This window comes from Bos grunniens, chromosome 23, assembly GCF_055505025.1.
Source record: "Bos grunniens cultivar Pamir isolate PY7600 chromosome 23, Bosgru_T2T1.0, whole genome shotgun sequence".
Taxonomy (NCBI): Eukaryota; Metazoa; Chordata; class Mammalia; order Artiodactyla; family Bovidae; genus Bos; species Bos grunniens.
Genome location: NC_141187.1, coordinates 29,883,050 through 29,905,131, shown reverse-complemented (window position 1 = coordinate 29,905,131; position 22,082 = coordinate 29,883,050). Strand labels below are relative to the sequence as shown.

General features: G+C 47.2%; 3 protein-coding genes across 15 annotated transcripts in view; 2 read left to right on the top strand and 1 right to left on the bottom strand.

Moving 5' to 3' along the window:
* LOC147347149 (BOLA class I histocompatibility antigen, alpha chain BL3-7-like) overlaps positions 1 to 513 on the bottom strand; it is a 37,895-nt gene extending 37,382 nt beyond the window's left edge. For all 3 annotated transcript variants that reach the window (XR_015152175.1, XR_015152171.1, XM_086369608.1), the window contains exon 1: positions 64 to 513. The gene's annotated coding sequence lies outside the window, so the exon portion shown is untranslated. The remainder of the gene's footprint in view (positions 1 to 63) is intronic.
* A 305-nt stretch (positions 514 to 818) lies between these two features.
* Positions 819 to 13,364, top strand: TRIM39 (tripartite motif containing 39). Of its 6 annotated transcripts, none has more exons than XM_086369566.1 (8): positions 819 to 957; positions 1,203 to 1,519; positions 3,105 to 3,564; positions 5,461 to 5,556; positions 8,441 to 8,671; positions 9,854 to 9,876; positions 10,440 to 10,555; positions 11,365 to 13,364. In XM_086369566.1, the coding sequence occupies exons 3-8, from the start codon at positions 3,112 to 3,114 to the stop codon at positions 11,910 to 11,912; spliced, it is 1,467 nt and encodes a 488-aa protein (XP_086225692.1). In that variant the 5' UTR covers positions 819 to 957; positions 1,203 to 1,519; positions 3,105 to 3,111; the 3' UTR covers positions 11,913 to 13,364. The 6 variants fall into 6 exon arrangements, with proteins under 6 accessions (XP_086225692.1, XP_086225697.1, XP_086225693.1 ...); XM_086369571.1 differs by having other exon boundaries at positions 11,339 to 13,364; XM_086369567.1 differs by lacking the exon at positions 819 to 957 and adding an exon at positions 981 to 1,066.
* A 1,476-nt stretch (positions 13,365 to 14,840) lies between these two features.
* RPP21 (ribonuclease P subunit p21) lies at positions 14,841 to 21,727 on the top strand. 6 transcript variants are annotated; one of them, XM_086369629.1, is made up of 5 exons: positions 14,841 to 14,908; positions 15,003 to 15,079; positions 15,175 to 15,257; positions 16,469 to 16,594; positions 16,994 to 21,727. In XM_086369629.1, the coding sequence occupies exons 1-5, from the start codon at positions 14,852 to 14,854 to the stop codon at positions 17,032 to 17,034; spliced, it is 384 nt and encodes a 127-aa protein (XP_086225755.1). In that variant the 5' UTR covers positions 14,841 to 14,851; the 3' UTR covers positions 17,035 to 21,727. The 6 variants fall into 6 exon arrangements, with proteins under 6 accessions (XP_086225755.1, XP_086225754.1, XP_086225753.1 ...); XM_086369628.1 differs by having other exon boundaries at positions 14,979 to 15,079; XM_086369627.1 differs by having other exon boundaries at positions 17,263 to 17,471.
* Positions 21,728 to 22,082: the final 355 nt, after the last annotated feature.

Below are 22,082 nucleotides of genomic sequence, written 5' to 3'. Positions count from 1 at the left end.
ACTCCGCACCTCCTCCCAGTCTCATCACACCTCCATCAGCAGACTCTTCCAGCCTCAACTCACCCTCGTCCTCCAAAGTCACAGACCTGCGAAGCTTCCAGCAACAGGAGAGGAAAGTAAGGAGGTAATAACGCAGGAGTCTGGAGTCTCCATACAAGCATTATCTACTCTTGGGGAGAAACTCAAGTCAAAGCTCCCAAACTGGAAAAAGACAGGATTCTCTCGCATTCAGAACCCGAGTTCAAGGCGCGCTCACTGCAGTCGGGCCCCGAGCAAGGAGCCGAGGATGCGAAGGTGAGCAGCAGAGTCGCAGTACCAGCTCTTTCGAGGCTCCCACTCCAGCGGAGACAGCAGGTAATTTCCATAAAGCCCGCCTAGAAGGGACAAGGTAAGGAATATCCGAAGCCCAAAGCAGGACTGAGCTAATCCTTGAATGTTAAAAGCCTAAAACTCAACTAGTCGGAAATGACGTGCCAGCTGAGACCAGCAGGACCGCCACATTATTGGCCGCCGACTCGGCGAGCCACCTTCTCCCGAGACTGGCCAGGAGAGAGGAGAAGTGTAGCTCAAAGTCCGCAACCCGCCCCTGCTCCGCCCTCGACGGCTCCCAGCGCCACCTGGGAACAACCGAGCCAGGCCAGAGTCCGGGCGCGGACCCTGGGCGGGACAGTACCGCTTGCCCCGGCGCCCGTAGGCGCCCTGAGGGCAATGGGCTTCAGCGCTCCGGCACGCGCATGCGCGGCTGTCTTTCTCCAGCGGATTCCTCGGGTCACCTGGACGACCGCATTCCAGCCACCTGCCCCTCCGGGTCTCTTCTTGCCCCTGACTCCTCCAGCTGGTGCTCACCTCCGGCCCCCCGCCTTCTTGTTCGGCAGGCGCCGCTAGGCCCTCCCGCTGTCGCCCGCCTACACCCCAGCTTCCACTGACACGAGCCTCTCGGCGAGGCTTCCGCTTCCGGCGAGTATTGTGTGTCGCGCTGCGGGGCGGGGGCGGGGGGGAGGAGGAAGGAGGGAGGCAGCGCTCCGGCGGCTCCGCGCCCCGCACTCCCGGACCCGAAGCCGGGAAGGTAGGTGCTGTCCCGCCGCCGCGCCGGGACCCTGGGGCCTGCCCCTGCCCGCCGGCTCCGCACGCCGCGTCCTAGCGCCCCGCGACTGCGTCACCGGCCCCCCGCACGTAACCACAGCTGCCTCCGCCCGTTTCAGGCCCGGGCGGACGTTTTGCCGCCCCGGCGACGTCAGCGCGTCCGGCGTTGCTTGGCTACCCCGCCGTTACCCCGTCCCGCTGCCGCTCGCCTCCCCGGGTGAAACTGACGCCGTCACCGCGGGTCTCGGCTGCGTCATAGCGGCGGGCATCCCATCTTCACGTCACACCTTCTCACCTGGACTCGCATCCCTCCCTCCCTGCCAACAACGACGTTTCCTCTCCCCCCTCTCCAGCCCCCCTGCGCCTGATCAGGCGGGAGAAGATGGAGACGGGGGTGGGACCGAGTTGTGGACCACGCTCAGGAAAGGGGCGCAAGGTGGGACCCCTGACAGTGGTAGAAACACAATGAGGACCTCTCTGAAGTTTGTCCTTCTACTGAGACACGAGGAATAGGGGGGAAATGACCCAGGCCTCACTAATGCTGTAGCTCCAAGCCCTCTCCCCATACTTCCCTAACCTTTTCCCCCATCTCTCTCTAACGCTACTTTTTCGCCAGTCTAGATCCATCCTGGTCCCTAACTCAGCATACAATTCAACTCATCTCGGGTGAGGCGACCATCTAATTTCTAGATTAGGAAAAGGGAAGGGGTACTCGTCGAAGTTGGATTCCTGTAGGTAGAGAAAAATCATCTAACTGAACTTCTCTCGTGGTTGAGGGAGAAATTCAGGTCCAAATATGTTATCAGTTCCTACTCCAAATTAAACACTTTTCACGTTTGCCATCAGTATATACAGATACAATCATTGTTAACCCAACTCACTACATGGCCACTTCTCTCCTAACACATAGATAGACGTATTAAATTTTCTTCTGTTGGGTTCCTTAGAAAGAGAGGTTAAGGGGTAGAGAAATGAAATATTTCATGGATAATAGTGGTTATGTTTTAAGGATGGACCTTAAAGAGGACCAACCTTCTGCTTTATACATCTCTCAGGCGCATTTCCAATTCTTTTGAGGCTTCATTAGAGTTTTTGATTGCCATTTTACTTTTCTCTCTTAATTCCCGACCACCCCAGAACCTATTAGTTGAAAGTACAGTATATCCAAGGAATTAGTTATCAACAACTATTTCAAAAGACTCCAGTCCTCACTGAATACTTAGAATAAATTTGTCAACTCTTCTTTTCAAGAAATTATTGCCCTGGGCTCAGTAATAAACTCTTTGGTATAGCTGCTGTAAATTTATCACTTTTACAGCAGCTCCAAACATCCAAATGCACACAAATAGGAAACAGTTGTGTGAATCGTTTCATTCCATGATAAGTGCACACTTCCTCTAGGCCTGGTGAAGGGAAGCATAGTGTCACACTTTTCTGAAGAGAAGAGGTTGTTACCCTTGCCTAACTCATTCCAATATCTACCATTTGAAAGACTGAGGGAACAGTGGCAGAGAATCAAGCTTAGGCTTCAGTGGGCTATTGTAGTAGAACTCTTCTGTAGCATTCAACTTTAAAATATACTTGATTTAAGCAATCTTAATGCTTTGACTCTTAAGGTACTTTTCACTTTCCCATACTCTTTTTTCATCTATTAGAAAAAGATGTCAAACTAAGAATACATTTTTCTGAAACTGTTACAATACTAGTGGAATGAACCTGGATCAGGATGAATACTCTGGGCTAGACTTGAAAGAAGCCTCTGCTTCTAACAAGAGAAGGCAGTGGAGAAAGACAAGACTGAGGGTTGTGTGTCAGTTTGCTCATAGCTGGGAGTCACAATTTTTGGAAATGGAGAAACCGAAGAGATTGACTGGTGGAACAGAAGATGTAAAAATACCAAGACAGTGCTAAATCTGGAGTTAGGATTTAACATGGGGGTAAATGTCAGGCCAGGGATGCAAAAAAATTAACCCTCCCAACTAACTTTTTTTTTTTTTCTCTTCTCTCTTCTTAACCTCAAGTTAAATAATGGCAGAGACAAGTCTCTTAGAGGCCGGGGCCTCTGCAGCCTCCACAGCTGCAGCTCTGGAGAACCTACAGGTGGAGGCAAGTTGCTCTGTGTGCCTGGAGTATCTCAAGGAGCCTGTCATCATTGAGTGTGGGCACAACTTCTGCAAAGCTTGCATCACTCGCTGGTGGGAGGACCTAGAGAGGGACTTCCCTTGTCCTGTATGTCGAAAGACGTCCCGCTACCGCAGTCTCCGGCCTAATCGACAGCTGGGCAGTATGGTGGAAATTGCTAAGCAGCTGCAGGCCGTCAAGCGAAAGATCCGAGATGAGAGCCTCTGCCCCCAGCACCATGAGGCCCTCAGCCTCTTCTGCTATGAGGACCAGGAGGCTGTGTGTTTGATATGTGCAATTTCCCACACCCACCGGGCCCATACCGTCGTGCCACTGGACGATGCCACACAGGAGTATAAGGTAGGGAACCAGACACTTGATTTCAATGCAGGGCAGGAAGGAGGAGCCCAGAGGATGGGAGACTCCCTGGGTAGAAAGTCATAAGTTCCTGAGGGCAAGACAGTCTCTGGTCCTCACTCTGTAGTCCCCTTGGAGCAATGTACTGGGCCGGCAGGGGCGGGTGGGGGCGGGGGCGGGGGGGTGCGGGGCGCGGACAGTGCACATAGTCCCCTCTGATTGGTTGTCCTCAGGCATGAAGAAGAGCAGTAAGAAGTACCCGCCAAATTTCTTTCTTGACTTTTGTAACACATTTGAGTATGTGTGGTCTTAGAATGTACCCTATTTTTCATAAATGAATGAAACCACACAGAGAATCTCAGACTTAAGAAGAACTGAAAAATGGTCTGGTTCCTTCATTCTGTCCCCCTGCTCAGCACACCGCTTATTTACCCACTGGTATTGGGAACAGGTAACATCATTTTAGAATAATCCCAGCCAGGCTAAGCTAAACCAGCCTGTTTTCATCTTCCCCAGCTAATGGGTAACATGACACCTGGTTTAATTTACTGCTGAGACACAGGGTAAATGTTTGAGTAATAGGAACTAGAGATTTTACTGTCTTAGCACTTTATCAAGTAGTTTGCCTAATTATGTTAATGAAGTCTTACAAACAAGACTTTATGGTAGTTCACAGAATAATCAAGATTTTATTTCATTTGCAAGTGGTTAGAGTTGTATAGGAAAACAGATTTAAAAGGATATCAGGGACTTCCTTGGCAGTCCAGTTGTTAAGACTCCATGCTTCCAGTGCTGCAGGGATTCAATCCTTGGTCAGGGAACTAAGGTCCTGCATGCCATGTGGCCAAAAACAGAAGAAGGATATCAGGGTACATAAGGTCACTGTCAGTACAGGCAATTCCTTCAGTTAGAAAATGAATAGGGCTAGGGAAGAACGGAGAGTTGGTGACAACTGGACACAGTGAGATTCAATGAAAGTTTTGCAAGCAAGGAAGGCTTGGAGACAGGCTGGTGGCAGGAGGAGGAACCTATAGGAAGTTGACACTTCATGAGCAAGGGACGGAGTTGGATTAAGAGGTGGTCAGATGAAAGAGGAGAGTGAAAAAGTTGGCCTAAAGCTCAACATTCAGAAAACTGAATGGCATCTGGTCCCATCACTTCATGGGAAATAGATGGGGAAACAGTGGAAACAGTGTCAGACTTTATTTTGGGGGGGCTCCAAAATCACTGCAGGTGGTGACTGCAGCCATGAAGTTAAAAGACGCCTACTCCTTGGAAGGAAAGTTATGACCAATCCAGATAGCATATTAAAAAGCAGAGACATTACTTTGCCAACAAAGGTCCATCTAGTCAAGGCTATGGTTTTTCCAGTGGTCATGTAGGGATGTGATAGTTGGACTGTGAAGAAGGCTGAGCACCGAAGAATTGATGCTTTTGAACTGTGGTGTTGGAGAAGACTCTTGAGAGTCCCTTGGACTGCAAGGAGATCCAACCAGTCCATTCTAAAGGAGATTATCCCTGGGTGTTCATTGGAAGGAGTGATGCTGAAGCTGAAACTCCAGTAATTTGGCCACCTCATGCGAAGAGTTGACTCATTGGAAAAGACTCTGATGCTGGGAGGGATTGGGGGCAGGGGGAGAAAGGGATGACAGAGGATGAGACGGCTGGATGGCATCACCGACTTGATGGACATGAGTTTGAGTAAACTCTGGGAGTTGGTGATGGGCAGGGAGGCCTGGCGTGCTGCGATTCATGGGGTCACAGAGTCGGACACGACTGAGCGACTGAACTGAACTGAGATGAATAGGAAGCAAGTAGTTTAAAACAAATGGATTAAGCTCTGAACATAGGCTGTACCAGCCAACCACAAATGTTGTTCTCCTACTTCACACCTCTCAGGAAAAACTGCAGAAGTGCCTGGAGCCCCTGGAGCAGAAGCTGCAGGAGATCAGCCGCTGTAAGTCCGCTGAGGAGAAGAAGCCTGGCGAACTCAAGGTAAAGGCAGGCAGTCCCATTTGGCCTGCCCTACAGGCAATAACTGAACATTGTTAGTCACTCAGTCATGTCCAACTGTTTGTGACCCTGTGGACTGTAGCCCACCAGGTTCCTTCTCTTCATAGAACTCTCCAGGCAGAAATACTGGAGTGGGTTGCCATTCCCTTCTCCAGGGGATCTTCCTGACCCAGGGATCAAACCCAGGTCTCCTGCATTGCAGGCAGATTCTTTACCATCTTAGCCACCAGGGAATCCCTGAACATTAGCCACACATTATTTAACTGAACATTATTTAACTGAACATTAATGACGCATTATTTAATCCACCATTTTTGGTTTATTAAAAAATGCTCTTCTCTCAAAAACGATGATATTTTATTAAGCTTGATTGTCATTAAACATTGTACTTAAATTATTTGCCATGGATTAAGACTTGAGGAGAAGGATATAAGGGGTGAAGGATTTGGCGAGTTGAGGGAGTTCATGGCCGCTGGTCTCCTTTTCTTTGTAGAGCAGGAAGGAGGCTCTTTGCTGGAGAATGTGGAAGGTGCACTGGGGAGGAAGGATGAAGAACCTGCCCGAGAGCTCCCAGAACCCCCCAGCCACATTAGGACCACATTCTCTTAATTCACATAAGCTCGAGTATGCTAGGTAGTATGGTTTCCTAGAATGTTCTTCCCCTTCCCATCTTCTACCTATAGGATTCTGTCCATCCTAAAATGAAAACCATTTACTATGTAGCCTTTCCTGACCCTTCAGAAATTCACTTTCTTAATTTTCATACAATTTCACATCTTTTCTATAGTATTATCATATTTGTAGCCTGGTATTTTGGTATCTGCCTTATTTCTTCTATTGGATAGTGAAACATGTATGAATTTTAACAGTAAAAATAACTAGTATTTATTGATTCCTTGGCATTAATTCATTAGGTGTTCATGACATTCCAAACTTCAAGTATTGTATTAGTTCTTATGCTTGGTTCTGCCCAGTTTTAAGTTCTAAGAGGTCAGGCTAGCCTTGGCCCCAGTGGAACACAGAGAAGGTACAAGAAAAGGAGAAGGGAGTCCAGCAAAGCATATTAGGCAAGAGTGAACTTAGATACCCTATAGGGTAAGTCTTGTTATCTCCAGTTTACACAGAAGGAAACAGAACTTGAATCAGTGTCTAGTCCAAGATCATACAGCCATTATGTGGCAAAACCAGAGATACTAATTCTGTTGTTGCGGCTAAGTCGCTTCAGTCGTGTCCGACTCTGTGCGACCCCATAGACGGCAGCCCACCAGGCTCCCCCATCCCTGGGATTCTCCAGGCAAGAACACTGGAGTGGGTTGCCATTTCCTTCTCCAATGCATGAAAGTGAAAAGGGAAAGTAAAGTCGCTCAGTCGTGTCCGACTCTGAGCGACCCCATGGACTGCAGCCCACCAGGCTCCTCCGTCCATGGGATTTTCCAGGCAAGAATACTGGAGTGGGTGCCATTGCCTTCTCCGACTGATTCTGCAGGAATCAATAAATATTTATTAAGCTTCCAGTATAGGCCACACCCTGTCTTTGACACCGGGCCATTGATGACCAAAAACACGGTCCTTGCCCTCCTTGAGCTTACTGTCAGGTAGAGAAAATAGAAACAACAGACACAAAAAGCACAGCTGCAAATTCCCAAGAATATGGCAGAGAAACTCAACGTCATTAAAGCCTTCCAGAAGAAATAAATGAGATTTAGGGATTACCAAGAACTAAACAGGTTTGACATTAGTGGGAACACTAGTGTGTGTTTGTTTTTTAACAATGACAACATTTCAACAGGAAGCAAGTATTATTACCTTAGTCCTTTATGCATTTTAAAAACACACATTTGAAATTTTTAAAAGTTGAACTAATTTTGATTGCAAAGGTAAACTTTAAAAAATTATTGTCTTGAAACACTTAAAATCTGTGAAAATGAAGCTTATTCCTAATCATTAGCTTTCCTCTTCCTATTGATCACATTCTTAAGGGTAAAGGATGGAGAAGGAAATAAAAGGTTTAAAAACCTGCTAAATGCTTGAATAGAACTGTGGTGTGGGTTTTTTTTTTTTATGTAAATTATCATTTCAGTCGTCTCAGAAACTGTCACCAATCACCAACTTTCCTTCAGTGACTTTTGAATTCTCTTTCTTCCCTCTCCCTCATCCCCACCTCCAGACCCAATGCCCCTTTTATTTTTTCACATCTATAACCCACTCCTGGGGTGTAAACTGTCAGTCTCTGAAGTGACTTGAAACTTTAGCAGGCTCAGCCCTGAAATCTAAATTTATATTTTATAACAGTCCATTACTAAAATCTTACTGATTCTGATACTTTTCCAGTTTTTCCATCTATGGTTTTTATCAAGTAGATGTCTTGCAGTGTACAAATTATGACAATCTCTAACTTTCCAGTATTTGTGTTTTGCTTGTCTTGACAATTTGCGTTAGCTAGAACTTAAGAGTAAGAGATAGCAGAGCCATCTCTGCTATTAGTACTTGTCATATTATTGCAGTAGTATTACCGCGGTATCTCTGTAATAGTACTTGTCATATTATTGAGTTCTTATGTCTTGAATTTTTTTACTACAACATAAAAGTATGCTTTTTAGAAGTTAATTTAGTAAATAAAATAATTTTTTCAGCATTGGTTTATTTTTTTATCTCAATGATCTTCATCCCAAGGTATCAGTAAGGGTGCTAATGGGGATAGAGCCGTTCTTTACAGAAGGAAATATCAATGGAGAGAAACATGAGTGTCCTTTTAAACTCTTTCCAATGACACTTGAAGTCTGTGAATTCATACACATGGTGGGTGAGGAAGGTATCCTATGCCCCACTGACCCTGTTAAACATAACACCCACCCTCTGTTCTCAGAGACTGGTGGAAAGTCGCCGACAGCAGATCCTAAAGGAATTTGAAGAGCTTCACCGACGGCTGGATGAAGAGCAGCAGGTGTTACTTTCACGGCTGGAGGAGGAGGAACAGGACATTCTACAGCGCCTCCGAGAAAATGCTGCTCACCTTGGAGACAAGCGCCGGGACCTCGCCCACTTGGCTGCTGAGGTGGAGGGCAAGTGCTTACAGTCGGGCTTCGAGATGCTTAAGGTTCGACCTTTGCCCCTGCATAGCCACTCAGGCCGAGCGCAGTCTAGCTTTGCACAGGTCATTCTGTCAGCCTGCAATGCTCACTCCTCCACTCTGCCTCTCTAAATCCAGTTCTTTCTTCCAGACATGCTCAAAGGATTTTTCTCTACAGAAAGCCTTCTCTGATTTCTCACATCCCCTTTTGATCACTTCTGTGTTCTTATGTCTTGTCAACAATTACGTGCTTAATTTGTACCAAAGAAAAAACTCACTTTTTTGAGAGGAGGGCAGTCTAGTCTAAATTAGTGAAAAATCTATGCATTAAAAATTGTGTAAAATGCAGTAACTGTTACTTTTAAGTCCTGGAACTTGATTTACCTAGTGCTCAAAAAGAATAGAAAAATAGTGTGATGACACTTGAAATAATGTATAGTAACATGCTGCTTTTGATATGTAAATAGTGCCTCTAAAATGTTTGAAATAGTCTGTTTTCTTAAGCAAATGAATGGTGTTAGCAAGATTCCAGGAAACATATTTCTTATCTTAGAGATCACATTACCAGCATTTGAATCATTGAGGCTTTGTTGTATATTTACCTGCATGTTATATATTGCTTGGTATTTATTCTCATGTCCTTTCATGTATGTGTGTTCTGCCTTCCACATTAAACTGGGAAATCCTTGGCGGGGCAGAGATTTGTCTTCTTTGTCTTCTGGACCCCAAGTATTCACAAATCAGGATTGGCACGCACTTATTAATATTTATTAACCAATACTAGACAAGGGATACCAAACCACAATGGGAGAGAGTGATTCATTCCTATGCCAGCAGTCTAGAACTATCTCTACTGATTCTCGAGGAGGCAGGTGTGTGGTTGGTACTTGGGGGACAGAGCAAAGAGCAGACAATCCTATCCCTGGCATTAAGCTCCCGGTGTTCTTGAGGAACAAAGACAAACACACAGGAAACTATTTGGAAGTGACATCAATTACCAAGTTTCATGATGACTGAGAGCTGAAGGTGGGGGTTAGGTTGGGAAAGATGTACTCAGATCCCTCTGGAGTTAGTCCCCTTTGCACTGTGACCCTTAGGTTGTCCTGTGCCTGTTTAATAGTTCTAGAACTTTGGGGAGGAGGGGAACCTTTTGCCTGTAGGGCCCTTGACTACCAGGACCAATATTGCTTTCTTTTCTCCTTCCTCTAGGATGTCAAAAGTACCCTGGAAAAGTAAGTGATTCTTGTATCTCTTCGAGTGAGTTAGGTCTTGGCTTAAAGAGTAGGGGTGCAGTAAGGAGCTGGGGGAGTAAGAATGGGAAAGTCATGCAGTGTTTGGGTAGAAAAAGGGAGAAGGGTTTTTGCATCCATGAAGCCAATTACAGAGCAAATGATTGGGAGTACTAGTCTGTTCCCCTTTACCGTTTGAGCATCAGGACTTCCTTGGTAGGGTAGATACCAACATAATGTAATAGAACCAGATTCAGCCTGGGCCTGTGGGTAGAATCATGTCCAAACAAGATGGAAGGAGGAATGGGTTGGGGAGTAGGGGTGATATCTCTTTGCATGAAATATAACAATACCTCCAGAAAGTTCTAAAACTCATTCTTAAGGATTTGTCCAAGGGACCACCTTTCTTTCCATAGATAGGCAAAAGAAAGCAGTGAGTACTTATCTTGAGAGAGGAGAAAGTACAAGGATGAATGATTTTAGTTTCTCCCTAAAGATGAATAGTGACTAAGCTGGAGCTTCCCCTGACCCTACCCTTTCTTCCCCTATCTCCCCATCCCTCCTAGATGTGAGAAGGTGAAGACCATGGAGGTGACTTCAGTATCCATAGAGCTGGAAAAGAACTTCAGCAATTTCCCCCGACAGTACTTTGCACTAAGGAAAATCCTTAAACAGCTAATTGGTGAGTTGTTCCCAAAAGGAAACTAGCAAAGGGAATCAACAGAGAGAAGGAAGTCTTTAGGTCCTACTTTATCTGGACTTCAGTTATCCCTGCTGTCACTTTTCATGCCTGTATCCACATCCACTCCTTTACCTGGCTTCTAATCTCACTGAGTCACAGAACTCAAAGTGAGAAGCCTCAGGTGTCATCTGCTCTTAGTCCCACATTTTGTAAATAGGGACCCAGAGAGGTTAAATAATTTGCCAAAAACTGGTCTCCTCTTAGTCCCACACTTTTCTAAATAGGGACCCAGAGAGGTTAAATAATTTGCTGAAAACTGGTCTCCTCTTGAGAATGAAAGGGAGTCTCATTAATACTTACTCAGAAAACAGGCATAAGCCAGACTGTTGGAGGAAAACAGACACATGGTAACCGTATCGCCAGACTGTAATGCTCTCTTGCTCTGTATCCTTCTTAACATTTTTCATTGTTTCTGGCCCTTGGTCTGTGCCTTGTACTTCTCCACCCAGTGAAATGCATGGTGATATCAGAGGAATAGAGGGAGGACCAGGCAGGAGCCTCAAGCACCAGCCCTTGCAGAGTCAAGAGATCATTACCTGTTTATTTTAGGGCCAGGATGAGAAGCCATTGTTCCCTCCCCTCTCCACCCCCGCCTTAGGTGACACTGAGGATTGAGAAGGTTAACCAAACCATGGGGTTCTGGGGGCTTTCAGGGGGCAGGCTCTGTAAAGGCAGGCTGGAAGAGTGAGGCGGGGGCGTTTAGCTATTCCCATCCTCATCTAGCTCCCCACTGTGGCTTCTTCCGCCAGCGGATGTGACCCTGGACCCTGAAACTGCTCATCCTAATCTAGTCCTGTCGGAAGATCGTAAGAGCGTCAAGTTCGTGGAGACAAGACTCCGGGATCTCCCTGATACACCACGGCGTTTCACCTTCTACCCTTGCGTCCTGGCTACTGAGGGTTTCACCTCGGGTCGACACTACTGGGAGGTGGAGGTGGGCGACAAGACCCACTGGGCAGTGGGCGTGTGCCGGGACTCCGTGAGCCGAAAGGGTGAACTGACCCCGCTTCCTGAGACTGGCTACTGGCGGGTGCGGCTATGGAACGGGGACAAGTACGCAGCCACCACCACGCCTTTTACCCCTTTGCACATCAAGGTGAAACCCAAGCGGGTGGGCATATTCCTAGACTATGAGGCCGGCACACTGTCTTTTTACAACGTCACAGACCGCTCTCATATCTACACCTTCACTGATACTTTTACTGAGAAACTTTGGCCCCTCTTCTATCCAGGCATCCGGGCGGGTCGGAAGAATGCTGCACCACTCACCATCAGGCCCCCAACAGATTGGGAGTGACAGGTCGGGGCATGGGAATCATCAGGGTGAGGCAGGGTCAAGATCTACAGGCCTTCCTTCCTGTGACCTGCTGGAATGTCTTCGTGTCTGCCTGGTTCTGGTTCTGAACCATGTGGGAGAACACCTTGGTTTCCCGAATGGTTTATGTGGAGGAGTAGGTAGGACTGGACTAGGTCGAGAGCACTGCAGTGTCTCCCTCCTGACAGGGTGGAGAGCTGGTCCTCGGGGGGTGGTCTCCCCTGAAGTCCATCGGGTTTGCTATTGCACAAGGACCGGTTGGGAAGGAAGGAGAGACTTTTCCAGAAACAACAAGTCTGTGGAAGGGTCTGACTTGCTCAAACCAGAGAAGGAAACAGAAACCCCTGTACAGCCTTTCAGGGGGTTCTTTGACCCAGAATAGACTTGTTTTTTTTTTAGGAAGATCTCAGGGGTCTTTGTACCTCTAATTGAAATAAAGGTGAATGACAGTTGTTCTCATGGGTCTAGAAGTTGAGGAGTTATTTTCAGGGCAGAGATTGGGCATCAAGAAGTTTAGAACGAAGGTCAGGAAAGAGGGCTAAAGGACCCGATTCCTAGAGACTAATGAAAGAGAGAAGGGTTTCTTCGGTTCCATTATGAGTAGGATTGGCCAGAGGTAGGAATGTGAGGAGGAGGGAGTAGGAAGAAAGAGAACCCAGGTCCCTGCCTCCATCTTCAGCAGGCCTGGCTTGTCGCCTGCTTTCTTGTAGTTGTTTGTTTCCAAGAGCTGTTACCTTGCTCATCTGGAGGGGCAAGATGCAAGAGATCATGCAAGACATGTCTACCCTCTCACTGCTTCCCCAAGGGAACTTGGAAAGGAGAGTCAGGTATTAGAGGAAAGAGAAAAGCATTCCTATCCAAAGCCCTGGCCTTAAAGAATGGCTCCAAGTAGTTGCTCCCAAGTTGTCAGCCTTGTTACCTGGCTAAGGTATCCAAGCCAGACAGGGAGAAAGAAACTGGTGTCTTCCTTACCCTGGGGACAGGGTAGAAGAGGGTAGCATGTTTAGGGGAGAGCCAGACAGGCAACTTCCTTTGGCCTGTGTGCATCTGGCCTGAAACTAGTGTTCATAAGAGCCGGTTTTTTGTTTGTTGCCATCCTTCACGTTTTGCCATTTCTCCTATCAGAGAATGTAAATCATTTTAATGTTAGGGCAAAATAAACAACCTATAGGGTACATATGTTACAGAAAAGGTAACGCAATGCATGCCAAACCAAACTAAAATGACTGGATTATCTGCTACTGGCTAATCAGGGGTTCACAGAAGACTGGGACAAGAAACTGCAGTTTATTGAGGGCATTTCAGCTCCTCCTACCACCTCAACAGGACTTCGTCCAGACTCTCCTCTTACCTTTGTGCCTTGACTGTGGTTCTTTGTGGCAAGATGCTTTGGTTGGTAAAACATAATATGGAACAAAGGATCCACTGAAGTAATCTTTGTGTCCTGTGGTAATTTGACAGTAACCTCTGTTGATGTGTTAGAAACTTGAATGTTAAAAATGCATGTTCCTTGGAGTTCCCTGGCAGTCCAGTGTCAGCACTCCACATTTTCACTGTTGGGGGCCTGGGTTTGATCCCTGGTGGGGGAACTTTAGATCCCACAAGCCTTGTAGTGTGGCCTCAAAAAAAAAAAAAAAAAGCATATTCCTGGTGCTTGCCCTCAGTGATTGATTGAGGTCTGGAGTGGGCCTGGGCATATCTGCCTTTTAAACATATGCCTTATTTGAGTCTGGAGGCCCTTGTGAAAGTAATCTGAGAGGAAATTTCAGCCTTTTCTTTCAAACTGGAGTCCTGATTGGGGCAAGGTGTGGGGGGCGGTAGTTGAGAGAGGAGAGAATTCTCATCCTCTGCTGACATCGCTACCCTCTCCCCATCTCAGGGTTTATGCATATTCTGCCCCTCTACTTCTAATCTCAGGAAGGAGTGGTATTAATTATGAAGCAGAAGCAGGAGGTCAAACAGCAAAGGAGAGGCGGAGATCGAAGGGAGGGATGTGAAGTACTACAGGGGATGTTTCTTCAGGGGTAGGGGATGCTGTTGAAAGGTTTCTGTGCTCACTGCATCTGGTAAGTGGAAAAGATTGGGAGGAAGCTGTGCTTTCTAAGGGCCAGGAGCCCTCTTCCCTCCCTCCACTACCCTCATGATCCTTTCCAGCATCACTCCCACTGGCACCAGTGCCTTTTTTTAAAAAAAAAGGGAGACCTGCTGCTTCTGTCTGTAGGTCTTCCAGGCATCTGCCTTTGCCTTCAGGAGCATAGGGCAGAAAGTCTAGCTGGGTATAAACTGCACCTAACCATCTCCCATTGGAGAAGGCAATAGCACCCCACTCCAGTATTCTTGCCTGGAAAATCCCATGGACGGAGGAGCCTCTTAGGCTGCAGTCCATGGGGTCACGAAGAGTCGAACACGACTGAGCGACTTCACTTTCACTTTTCACTTTCATGCTTTGGAGAAGGAAATGGCAACCCACTCCAGTGTTCTTGCCTGGAGAAACCCAGGGATGGGGAAGCCTGGTGGGCTGCCGTCTATGGGGTCACACAGAGTCGGACACGACTGAAGCGACTTAGCAGCAGCAACCATCTCCCAACCTATCTGCCTAAAGAAGAGTCTTCTGTCCTGACGATGTTTAGGGGTTTAAGACTTCTGCTCAACTAACTTCTCCAGTCTCTGCCTAATAAAATTATTGGCTTGAGAAAGACTAGGGGGAGGCCCCTGGACTCTGCAGGGGCGGAGGGGATTTGCAAATAGTTGGGTCTGTGAGGCCACAGGGTGGCGCCAGAGAAAGGAAGGCTAGAAAGAAAGGAGCGCACATGGCTCCCGGAACCACAATTCCCAGGAGGTCTTGCGCGGACGCCGGGGGCGTGGGTATCCTGGGGGCGGGGCCTGTGGACGGTCGCGTGTGGAGAGCTCGCGCAGCGCGGATGGCGGGGCCGGTGAAGGACCGCGAGGCCTTCCAGAGGCTCAACTTCTTGTACCAGGTGAGTCCACGGCGCACGCACGGCGGGGAGCCCAATGAGGAGAGCCCCCAGTGACGGCTCACTCCCCCAGGCCGCCCACTGCGTCCTCGCTCAGGATCCAGAGAACCAGGCGCTAGCGAGATTTTACTGCCACACGGAGAGGACCATAGCGAAGCGGCTTGTATTACGGCGGTAAGAGGGGTTATGGAGCCCGGCAGGGAGCGGGACGGGGGAAAGACTAGAGAGGGAGAGCGGGCGTCCAGACCACCACCTGCCTCCGCCCCCAGGGACCCCTCGGTGAAGCGAACTCTCTGCCGTGGCTGCTCTTCCCTCCTCATCCCGGGTCTGACCTGCACCCAGCGCCAGAGACGTGAGTACTCCCTCTTGCTGAGGTGGGATGTATGAGGAACACCTGTGGGCTGGGGAGGGGACGGGTAGTGATCCCTTTCTCGAGGCAGACGCGTGCCAGGTGTGGGATTTGAGTCGGTGGCTTTCTCTGAGTTGTTAACTCTACTTGGACAGACAGATCTGGGCAGTAGAAAAATGATGTTGCCCTGAGAGGCGACCTCGCCCGGCCATGATAATAGATGTTATTTGACATCATAGAGGATGATTCCCATCTTCATTCGTTCACTCAAGAATTATTTTTCTGAGATGTGTCAAGGATTTCTCTAGAATCAACATTCTCATTGAAATATGGTCTCATGGGATGGACTAAGACAGGAACAATTAGAATAGCCTAGAAAAATGCTTCGGAGAAGGCGATGGCACCCCACTCCAGTACTCTTGCCTGGAAAATCCCGTGGACGGAGGAGCCCAGTAGGCTGCAGTCCATGGGGTTGGTCAGTCAGACAGGACTGAGCTACTTCACTTTCACTTTTCACCTTCATGCATTGGAGAAGGAAATGGCAACCCACTCAAGTATTCTTGCCTGGAGAATCCCAGGGACAGGGGAGCCTGGTGGGCTGCCGTCTATGGGGTCGCACAGAGTCGGACACGACTGAAGCGACTTAGCAGTAGCAGAAAAATGCTTCAGTTAGGGGAGTAGAATACTAAGTTATTTAAACCAGTGATGGTGAGGTTCATTACAAGAGCAGGGGAGTAGGAGATGGAAGTCCTTGCCATTTGTGAGGCCTCAGGAAAGAAAATGGCAACCCACTCCAGTGTTCTTGCCTGGAGAACCCCAGGGACGGGGAAGCCTGGTAGAATGCTGTCCATGGAGTCACACAGAGTCGGACACAACTGAAGTGACTTAGCAGTAGCAGCAGGAAAGAAAGCCTGTGTTGCTGTCAAGGAACTGAGAGTTCAGGAGGTGGGCTTTGAGGTGGGCAAGGGCAAGACCTGAGGTGGGAGAGGGAAACAGGGCAGATCTTGAAGAGTCTTGTTAAGGAGTTTGGACTTTGTCTTAAAGGGTGCCAAGAAAATGATAGACTTTGTTCAGGGACCTGACGCCATCAAATTTGCGTTCAAGATGGGGAGGGAGGAGAATCCCTACTAGAAAACAATGGAGGCAACACTGGGTTCAGGAGACCTTTTCTTCTCCTAAACCTGGGCACTGTCTTTCTCCCACATGCATTCCAGGCTGCAAGGGTCAGCGCTGGACTGTACAGACCTGCCTGACATGCCAGCGCAGCCAACGGTTCCTCAACGACCCGAGGCATGTGCTCTGGGGAGACCGGCCCGAGGCCCAGCTGGGGAACCAGGCAGGTGAGAGGTGGTTGAGAAAATGGGGGTTAACCCAGGGAGTAGAGACAATGGGTAACAGATAGCTGCAGAGGACAAATGGGTGAGTTTTGGGTTGGTGTGAAAAGTGCCAGTCTTCAAAAACTAATTCTACTCATCTACTTAGATCCCAAACCACCACAGCCCTTGCCAAACACAGCCCACCCCATTCCAGCCCAGCTTTCTAAGGAGAAAGTGCAGCCTCAGAGCTCCAGTCACCCGTGATGGACTCACCTTGTCTTCCAAATAAATTTTAATTCTGCTTAATTTTGTGTAATTCCATTCTGTGAATGTTTTAGCTCTTTCCTGTTTCTGTTGCATTTCTCTGTCACCAGTTAACCTCTTCTTTGTCCTTTTTGTCTTTTGTTTTTGTCATCCTCTTAGTCCCACCATTCAGGAAGATCCCAGTTACCACTTGGCCTTGAGAAGTAACTCTCGTTTCCAGGACCCTGCCTCCCAAGTGCCCCTCCACCCTTGCCTCCTTGGTGCAATACCATGGTTGGAACTCAGGCTCCAGGGATGTTTGCAAGGCCCTGAGCTTAAGATAGTCCATTTTTAGGTAGTTCTGACTGTTGACTAAAGGGCTGGACAGACAAACTGCTGATGACACTGATGCTGTTTTTGTTTTATTTTGTTTAATATCTATTCGGCAGCACTTGAACTCTCTAGCTGTGGCATGCAAGGCTCAGTAGTTGCACCCAGGCGTGGTTTCTTCGTGGCACTTGGGATCTTAGTTCCCTGACCAGGGATACAACCTGCATCCCCTGCATTGCTAGTCAGATTGTTAACCACTGGACTACCAGGGAAGTCCCTGATGCTGTTTTTATTTTATTCTTTTTTAAATGTTATTATTGGAATATAACTACTTTACAGTGTTGTGTTCATTTCTGCTGTACAACAAAATGAATCAGCTATGTGTATACATGTATCCCCTCCCTCGGGAACCTCCCTCCCACCCCCTTATCCCATCCCAGTAGGTTATCATAGAGTACCGAGCTGAGCTTCCTGTGCTATACAGCAGCTTCCTCCTAGCTAGGTGTTTTACACATGGTAGTGTATATATGTCATTGATGCTGTTTTTAACAGAAGAAAAGAAGTTAGGGTGGGGTTGGCGGAGGGAGGGTTCAGATTCTGCAGGCCACTTTGTGTTGGGTCTTTTCCCAATCTCTATTTTCTTCTATAAAATTCTAACAAGAGACACTGTTCAACCTGAACTAATTAAAGTCAAAAGTACTAACAGAAGGACATTGGCTGATATTATACAATAAGTTCTGTAGGTAAACCTTCAGGGTTTTCTTGAGAATCAGTAAACAACAAAAATTGTTTTATTTGATATCCCTGGACAGTTTACTTGAGGACAGAATATCAGACTGACTTCTTTGCTGGATGCCAGCTACTCAGCTTACTCCAAAAGTAGACAAATAAGATTCACTATTCTCAGAATGCAGTTTTCTTTCTTCCCTTTCTCTTGTAAATCTTGGTTGCAGTTATTCATTGCTGCATAAAAATCACTGCATGATGTTGTAGCTTAAAACAATAGGTTATTTCCCCTGATTCTGTAGGCTAGACTGACTGACGGCTTGGCTGTGTGGTTATTCCATTCTGTATGGCATCAGCTGGAATCACTCAGCTGCATTTAGCTGGTGGCTGGTACCTGGTCTGGAAGACTCAAGAAGCTTCATTTGCATGTATGATACCTCATTGCTTCTCCGTGTGGCCTTGCTATGTAGCTGGCTTTGACAGCCTCACAGCTTGGCTGTCTCTGGGTGGCTGGACTTCTTACATGGCTCTGGCTTCCACAGAGAATAATCCAAGAAGACAAGCTCCAAGGTATGAGTGCTTGTCAAGCCTCTGTTCTCATCACGCTTGCTAATGTCCCCTAGATGAGAGTAAATCACATGGCCAAGTCCAGGTTTAGTGTGGAAGGGGCTACGCTGGGGTGTGAATACTGGGAGGTTCACTGATTCCCTAAGGACCACCAGTGTAGCAATCTACCACATCCTCATTTTGCCTTTGTGCCTAACTCATTCTCTCCACTGATTCGCTCACATGTGGATACATTATTTGCTTGGAAAATACTAATCTCCGTGCGAGTAACTATTCTGAGTTATTCTTTAACATTTGTTTCTGGAGATAGTGCCCAGTGAGTAAACTATAGCAGCCAACACAAATGTGTAGCCTGAAGCTACACTCTGTGCAGGCCTGGACCCTTTGTGGCCTCAGCTCACCTTCCTTGGCTCCCTCCTTGTCATTTCTGAGCTGGTTGGTTCGGGCACACTAAATCTGACTCTTGGCCAAGTGGTTTCAAGTGTGATTTATGAGGCCACATGACTGAACATGTCCACAGTGAGATAGCAGTGGGGTTCCTCTCACTAGAGATCATAGCCTCTTCCTCCTCCCAAAACTCTGTCCTTTTTCTTGTTTACTTATTATGACACAATAGTCAATATGTGCAAAAACAGATTTCCTGTAACAAAGAGGAAATCAAAGCCCTAGTATGCAGTAGTCAGCTTTCTTTAATGTTTCTAAGCAATTTAGTAGTCCAAAATCTGTGCTCTTTTAGGACACATTAGATAAAATTAAAGGAGAAGAAACTTATGTCATCACAATTGGTTCAAGAAAACAAGGTCTGAGAATTCCTTGGCAATCCATAGGACTCAGCACTTCCACTGCAGGGGGCACGGGTTTGATCCCTGGTCAGAAACTAAGATCCCATATGCTATGCAGCACAGCCAAAAAATAAATAAGTAAGTAAATAAGGTCTCCCAAAAGCCATAGCAACTGAGACTTAATTATTCCTGAACCTTAGATATGCTTGCTGCTGCTGCTGCTGAGTCATTTCAGTCATGTCCAACTCTGTGTGACCCCATAGACAGCAGCCCACCAGGCTCCCCCGTCCCTGGGACTCTCCAGGCAAGAACACAGGAGTGGGTTGCCATTTCCTTCTCCAAAGCGTGAAGGTGAATTCCCTCAGTCGTGTCCGACTCTTAGCGACCCCATGGACTTCAGCCTACCAGGCTTCTCCGTCCATGGGATTTTCCAGGCAGGAGTACTGGAGTGGGGTGCCATTGCCTTCTCCACTTTTAAAACTGGTAAAAAAAGAGTATTGTCAGGGGACAGAGAGGAGTTGAGAGACTGTTCTGAATTCAGAAGGGAATTCAAAAATTACTTAGGTTCTCAACAAAGGGAATAAATAGTAAATAATTTTAGCTTTATGTGATAAAGTTGCTTTACCTATCAGATGAGATAATATATGTGGTGACACTTTGAAAACTGAGTATTAAGGGAACTACAGTAGAGTTTAATTAGTAATCAAAATTATACTATGGTTGTAATAACAAGCAGCAAAGTATTTTAGAAAAGACAGGTCCTGGACATCAGTGAATCTGAGTTATTGTCCCCATAGTACACATTTGTACATGAGGCAGTTTGACTGTGTTCTTTTCCTAAAGCTTCTTCCAACACTTCTTCCAACAAATGAAGTTATCCAGTTTTCCCACTGGGTATCAAAAAGCCAGGATTTCATGCATTTATTTAATAATTACTTTGTGAGGGCCTACTCTATGCCAGGCCATTTGGTTAGGAATTAGGATATACATCAATGAACAAGAGTCGGAAGTAAGACAAGAAAAAAAAAGCAACGTATGACAATAAATTATGTATTCTAAAGGGATACGTGCAACAGAAAAGGCCAAGAGAGCAAAGAAGCTGTGAAATACAGGTTCCAGGTTCAGTTAGAGCAGCCTAGGCAGGCAGCACTGAGAAGGTGTCCAGCACACTCTGAGGGTGCCTCTTCCATACCCCCTCAGACAACCTCAGACGAGGCTACCTCTGGCAGATCCTTCCCACCTATGACAGCAGCTCCTATCTCAGGCTGAGACTATTATCTGGAAACAAGCCATGCAGGGTAGGCCCAAACTGCCAGGGAGTAATATTCCTGGGAGCAACTCCGAACAGTGAGGGATGAGTATCAGTGGGTAAATGTTCTACATAGTCTCAGGGCCTCCAGCAGAGTGGAGCCCTGATGGCACTATTATTTAGACGTGCCCTCTATATACTTGCCTCCCTCTCTCCTTGTTTTACTCCCTATTCCCTCACCGTAGTTCCTGGGATCATCTTCCAGGTAAACTACCTGCACCCAGGTCTTCGTCACTGAGTTTGCTTTGAAAGAATCCCAATTAAGAGTGCCACTTGAAAAAAAAGATTTGGGACTTCCCAAGTGGTCCAGTGATTAAGACTCCATGCTTCCACTGCACAGGGCCAGAGTTCCATCTCTGGTTGGGGGACAAAGATCCCACATGCCACCAGCTGCAGCCAAAGAAAAGAAAAAGACTTGAGGGAGGTAAAGGACCTAGTTGTTGGTTCAAAACCTCCAGGGCTTCCTAAGTAAACTCTGAAAGCAGCCCCCGTTCACAGAGGGCAGGGAGAGATGAAAGAAAGAGGTAGACCGCTCCAGGTTGGTAGGTGACAGGTTTAAAATAAGCAAGGGAACTTATTATAACAATTGAAGCTTATTCTGGACAGCAACAAGAGAAGTAGATCTCCCTACTCACCCACAAGAATCTTTATTCTATAGAGGCCTTGACAGGCTTCAGTCACGCCTTTAGTCCAGATGATTTCAACCACACCTCGCTCTCAAAGCTGTGTCCTCGGAACAGCTCCCACTGTGGGTACGGTGGGCAGAACCCACACTTGAAAGACAGGGGAGGGCTTCCCTGGTGGTCCAGTGGTTAAGAATCTGCCTGCCAATGCAGGAGACACGGGTTGATCCCTGCTGCTTATGCCGGAGGGCGACTTAGGCCTGTGCGCCACAACTACTCGGCTTGCGGGATCTGTCATAACACTGATGGGTATATCATTTAGCATGCTAGTATGTTACAGTGAGTGTATACCGAGGCTTAAGGTCTACTGGAGGTTGACTTGTCTGCCATCTTGGACCTAGTTGGTTCTGACCAGTTTTTGTCATGTCCTATTGCTGTGTCATTTTTGTAAAGGTTGTGCCCTGCCTCCTTCCCTCCTGTTTCATATCCACTTGTTTCTCTCAAGGCCTCTTGCCTTCCAAGATGGCCCACACTCTGGGGAGTGTGTTTTTCTCTAAATAAATCCACTTCTTTGCTACCACTTTGTCAATTGCTGAATTCTTTCTGTGATGAGACATCAAGAACCTGAGCTTCATTACGTCCTCAGAACAGGTGTGTGATCTCCATCAAAAGATCATGGTTTCAAGTCCCAGTCTGAGTTGCACGATTTCAGTTCCTCACAATCAATCAGTGTTCTGGCCTCTTAAAACAATTGCTGGGACCTCCCTGGTAGCCCAGTGGCTAAGACACCACGTTCCTAATGCAGGGGGCCTGGGTTTCCCTGGTGAGGATACTAGACTCCACATGCCGAAACTGAGAGTTGGCATGCCACGGTAACTAAGACCTGACACAGCCAAATAAATAAATAAATACTTTTAAAAACAATTGCTCAT

What these genes read in the sequence shown, in the direction of transcription:
- TRIM39 (XM_086369566.1), top strand. Translation starts at nt 3,112, where the DNA reads ATGGCAGAGACAAGTCTCTTAGAGGCCGGGGCCTCTGCAGCCTCCACA. An exon ending in ATGCCACACAGGAGTATAAG is followed by an intron (nt 3,565 to 5,460) that starts GTAGGGAACCAG and finishes CACACCTCTCAG; the next exon opens with GAAAAACTGCAGAAGTGCCT. An exon ending in GTCAAAAGTACCCTGGAAAA is followed by an intron (nt 9,877 to 10,439) that starts GTAAGTGATTCT and finishes CATCCCTCCTAG; the next exon opens with ATGTGAGAAGGTGAAGACCA.
- RPP21 (XM_086369624.1), top strand. Translation starts at nt 14,852, where the DNA reads ATGGCGGGGCCGGTGAAGGACCGCGAGGCCTTCCAGAGGCTCAACTTC. An exon ending in AAGCGGCTTGTATTACGGCG is followed by an intron (nt 15,080 to 15,174) that starts GTAAGAGGGGTT and finishes CTCCGCCCCCAG; the next exon opens with GGACCCCTCGGTGAAGCGAA. An exon ending in CCAGCTGGGGAACCAGGCAG is followed by an intron (nt 16,595 to 16,736) that starts GTGAGAGGTGGT and finishes TCATCTACTTAG; the next exon opens with ATCCCAAACCACCACAGCCC.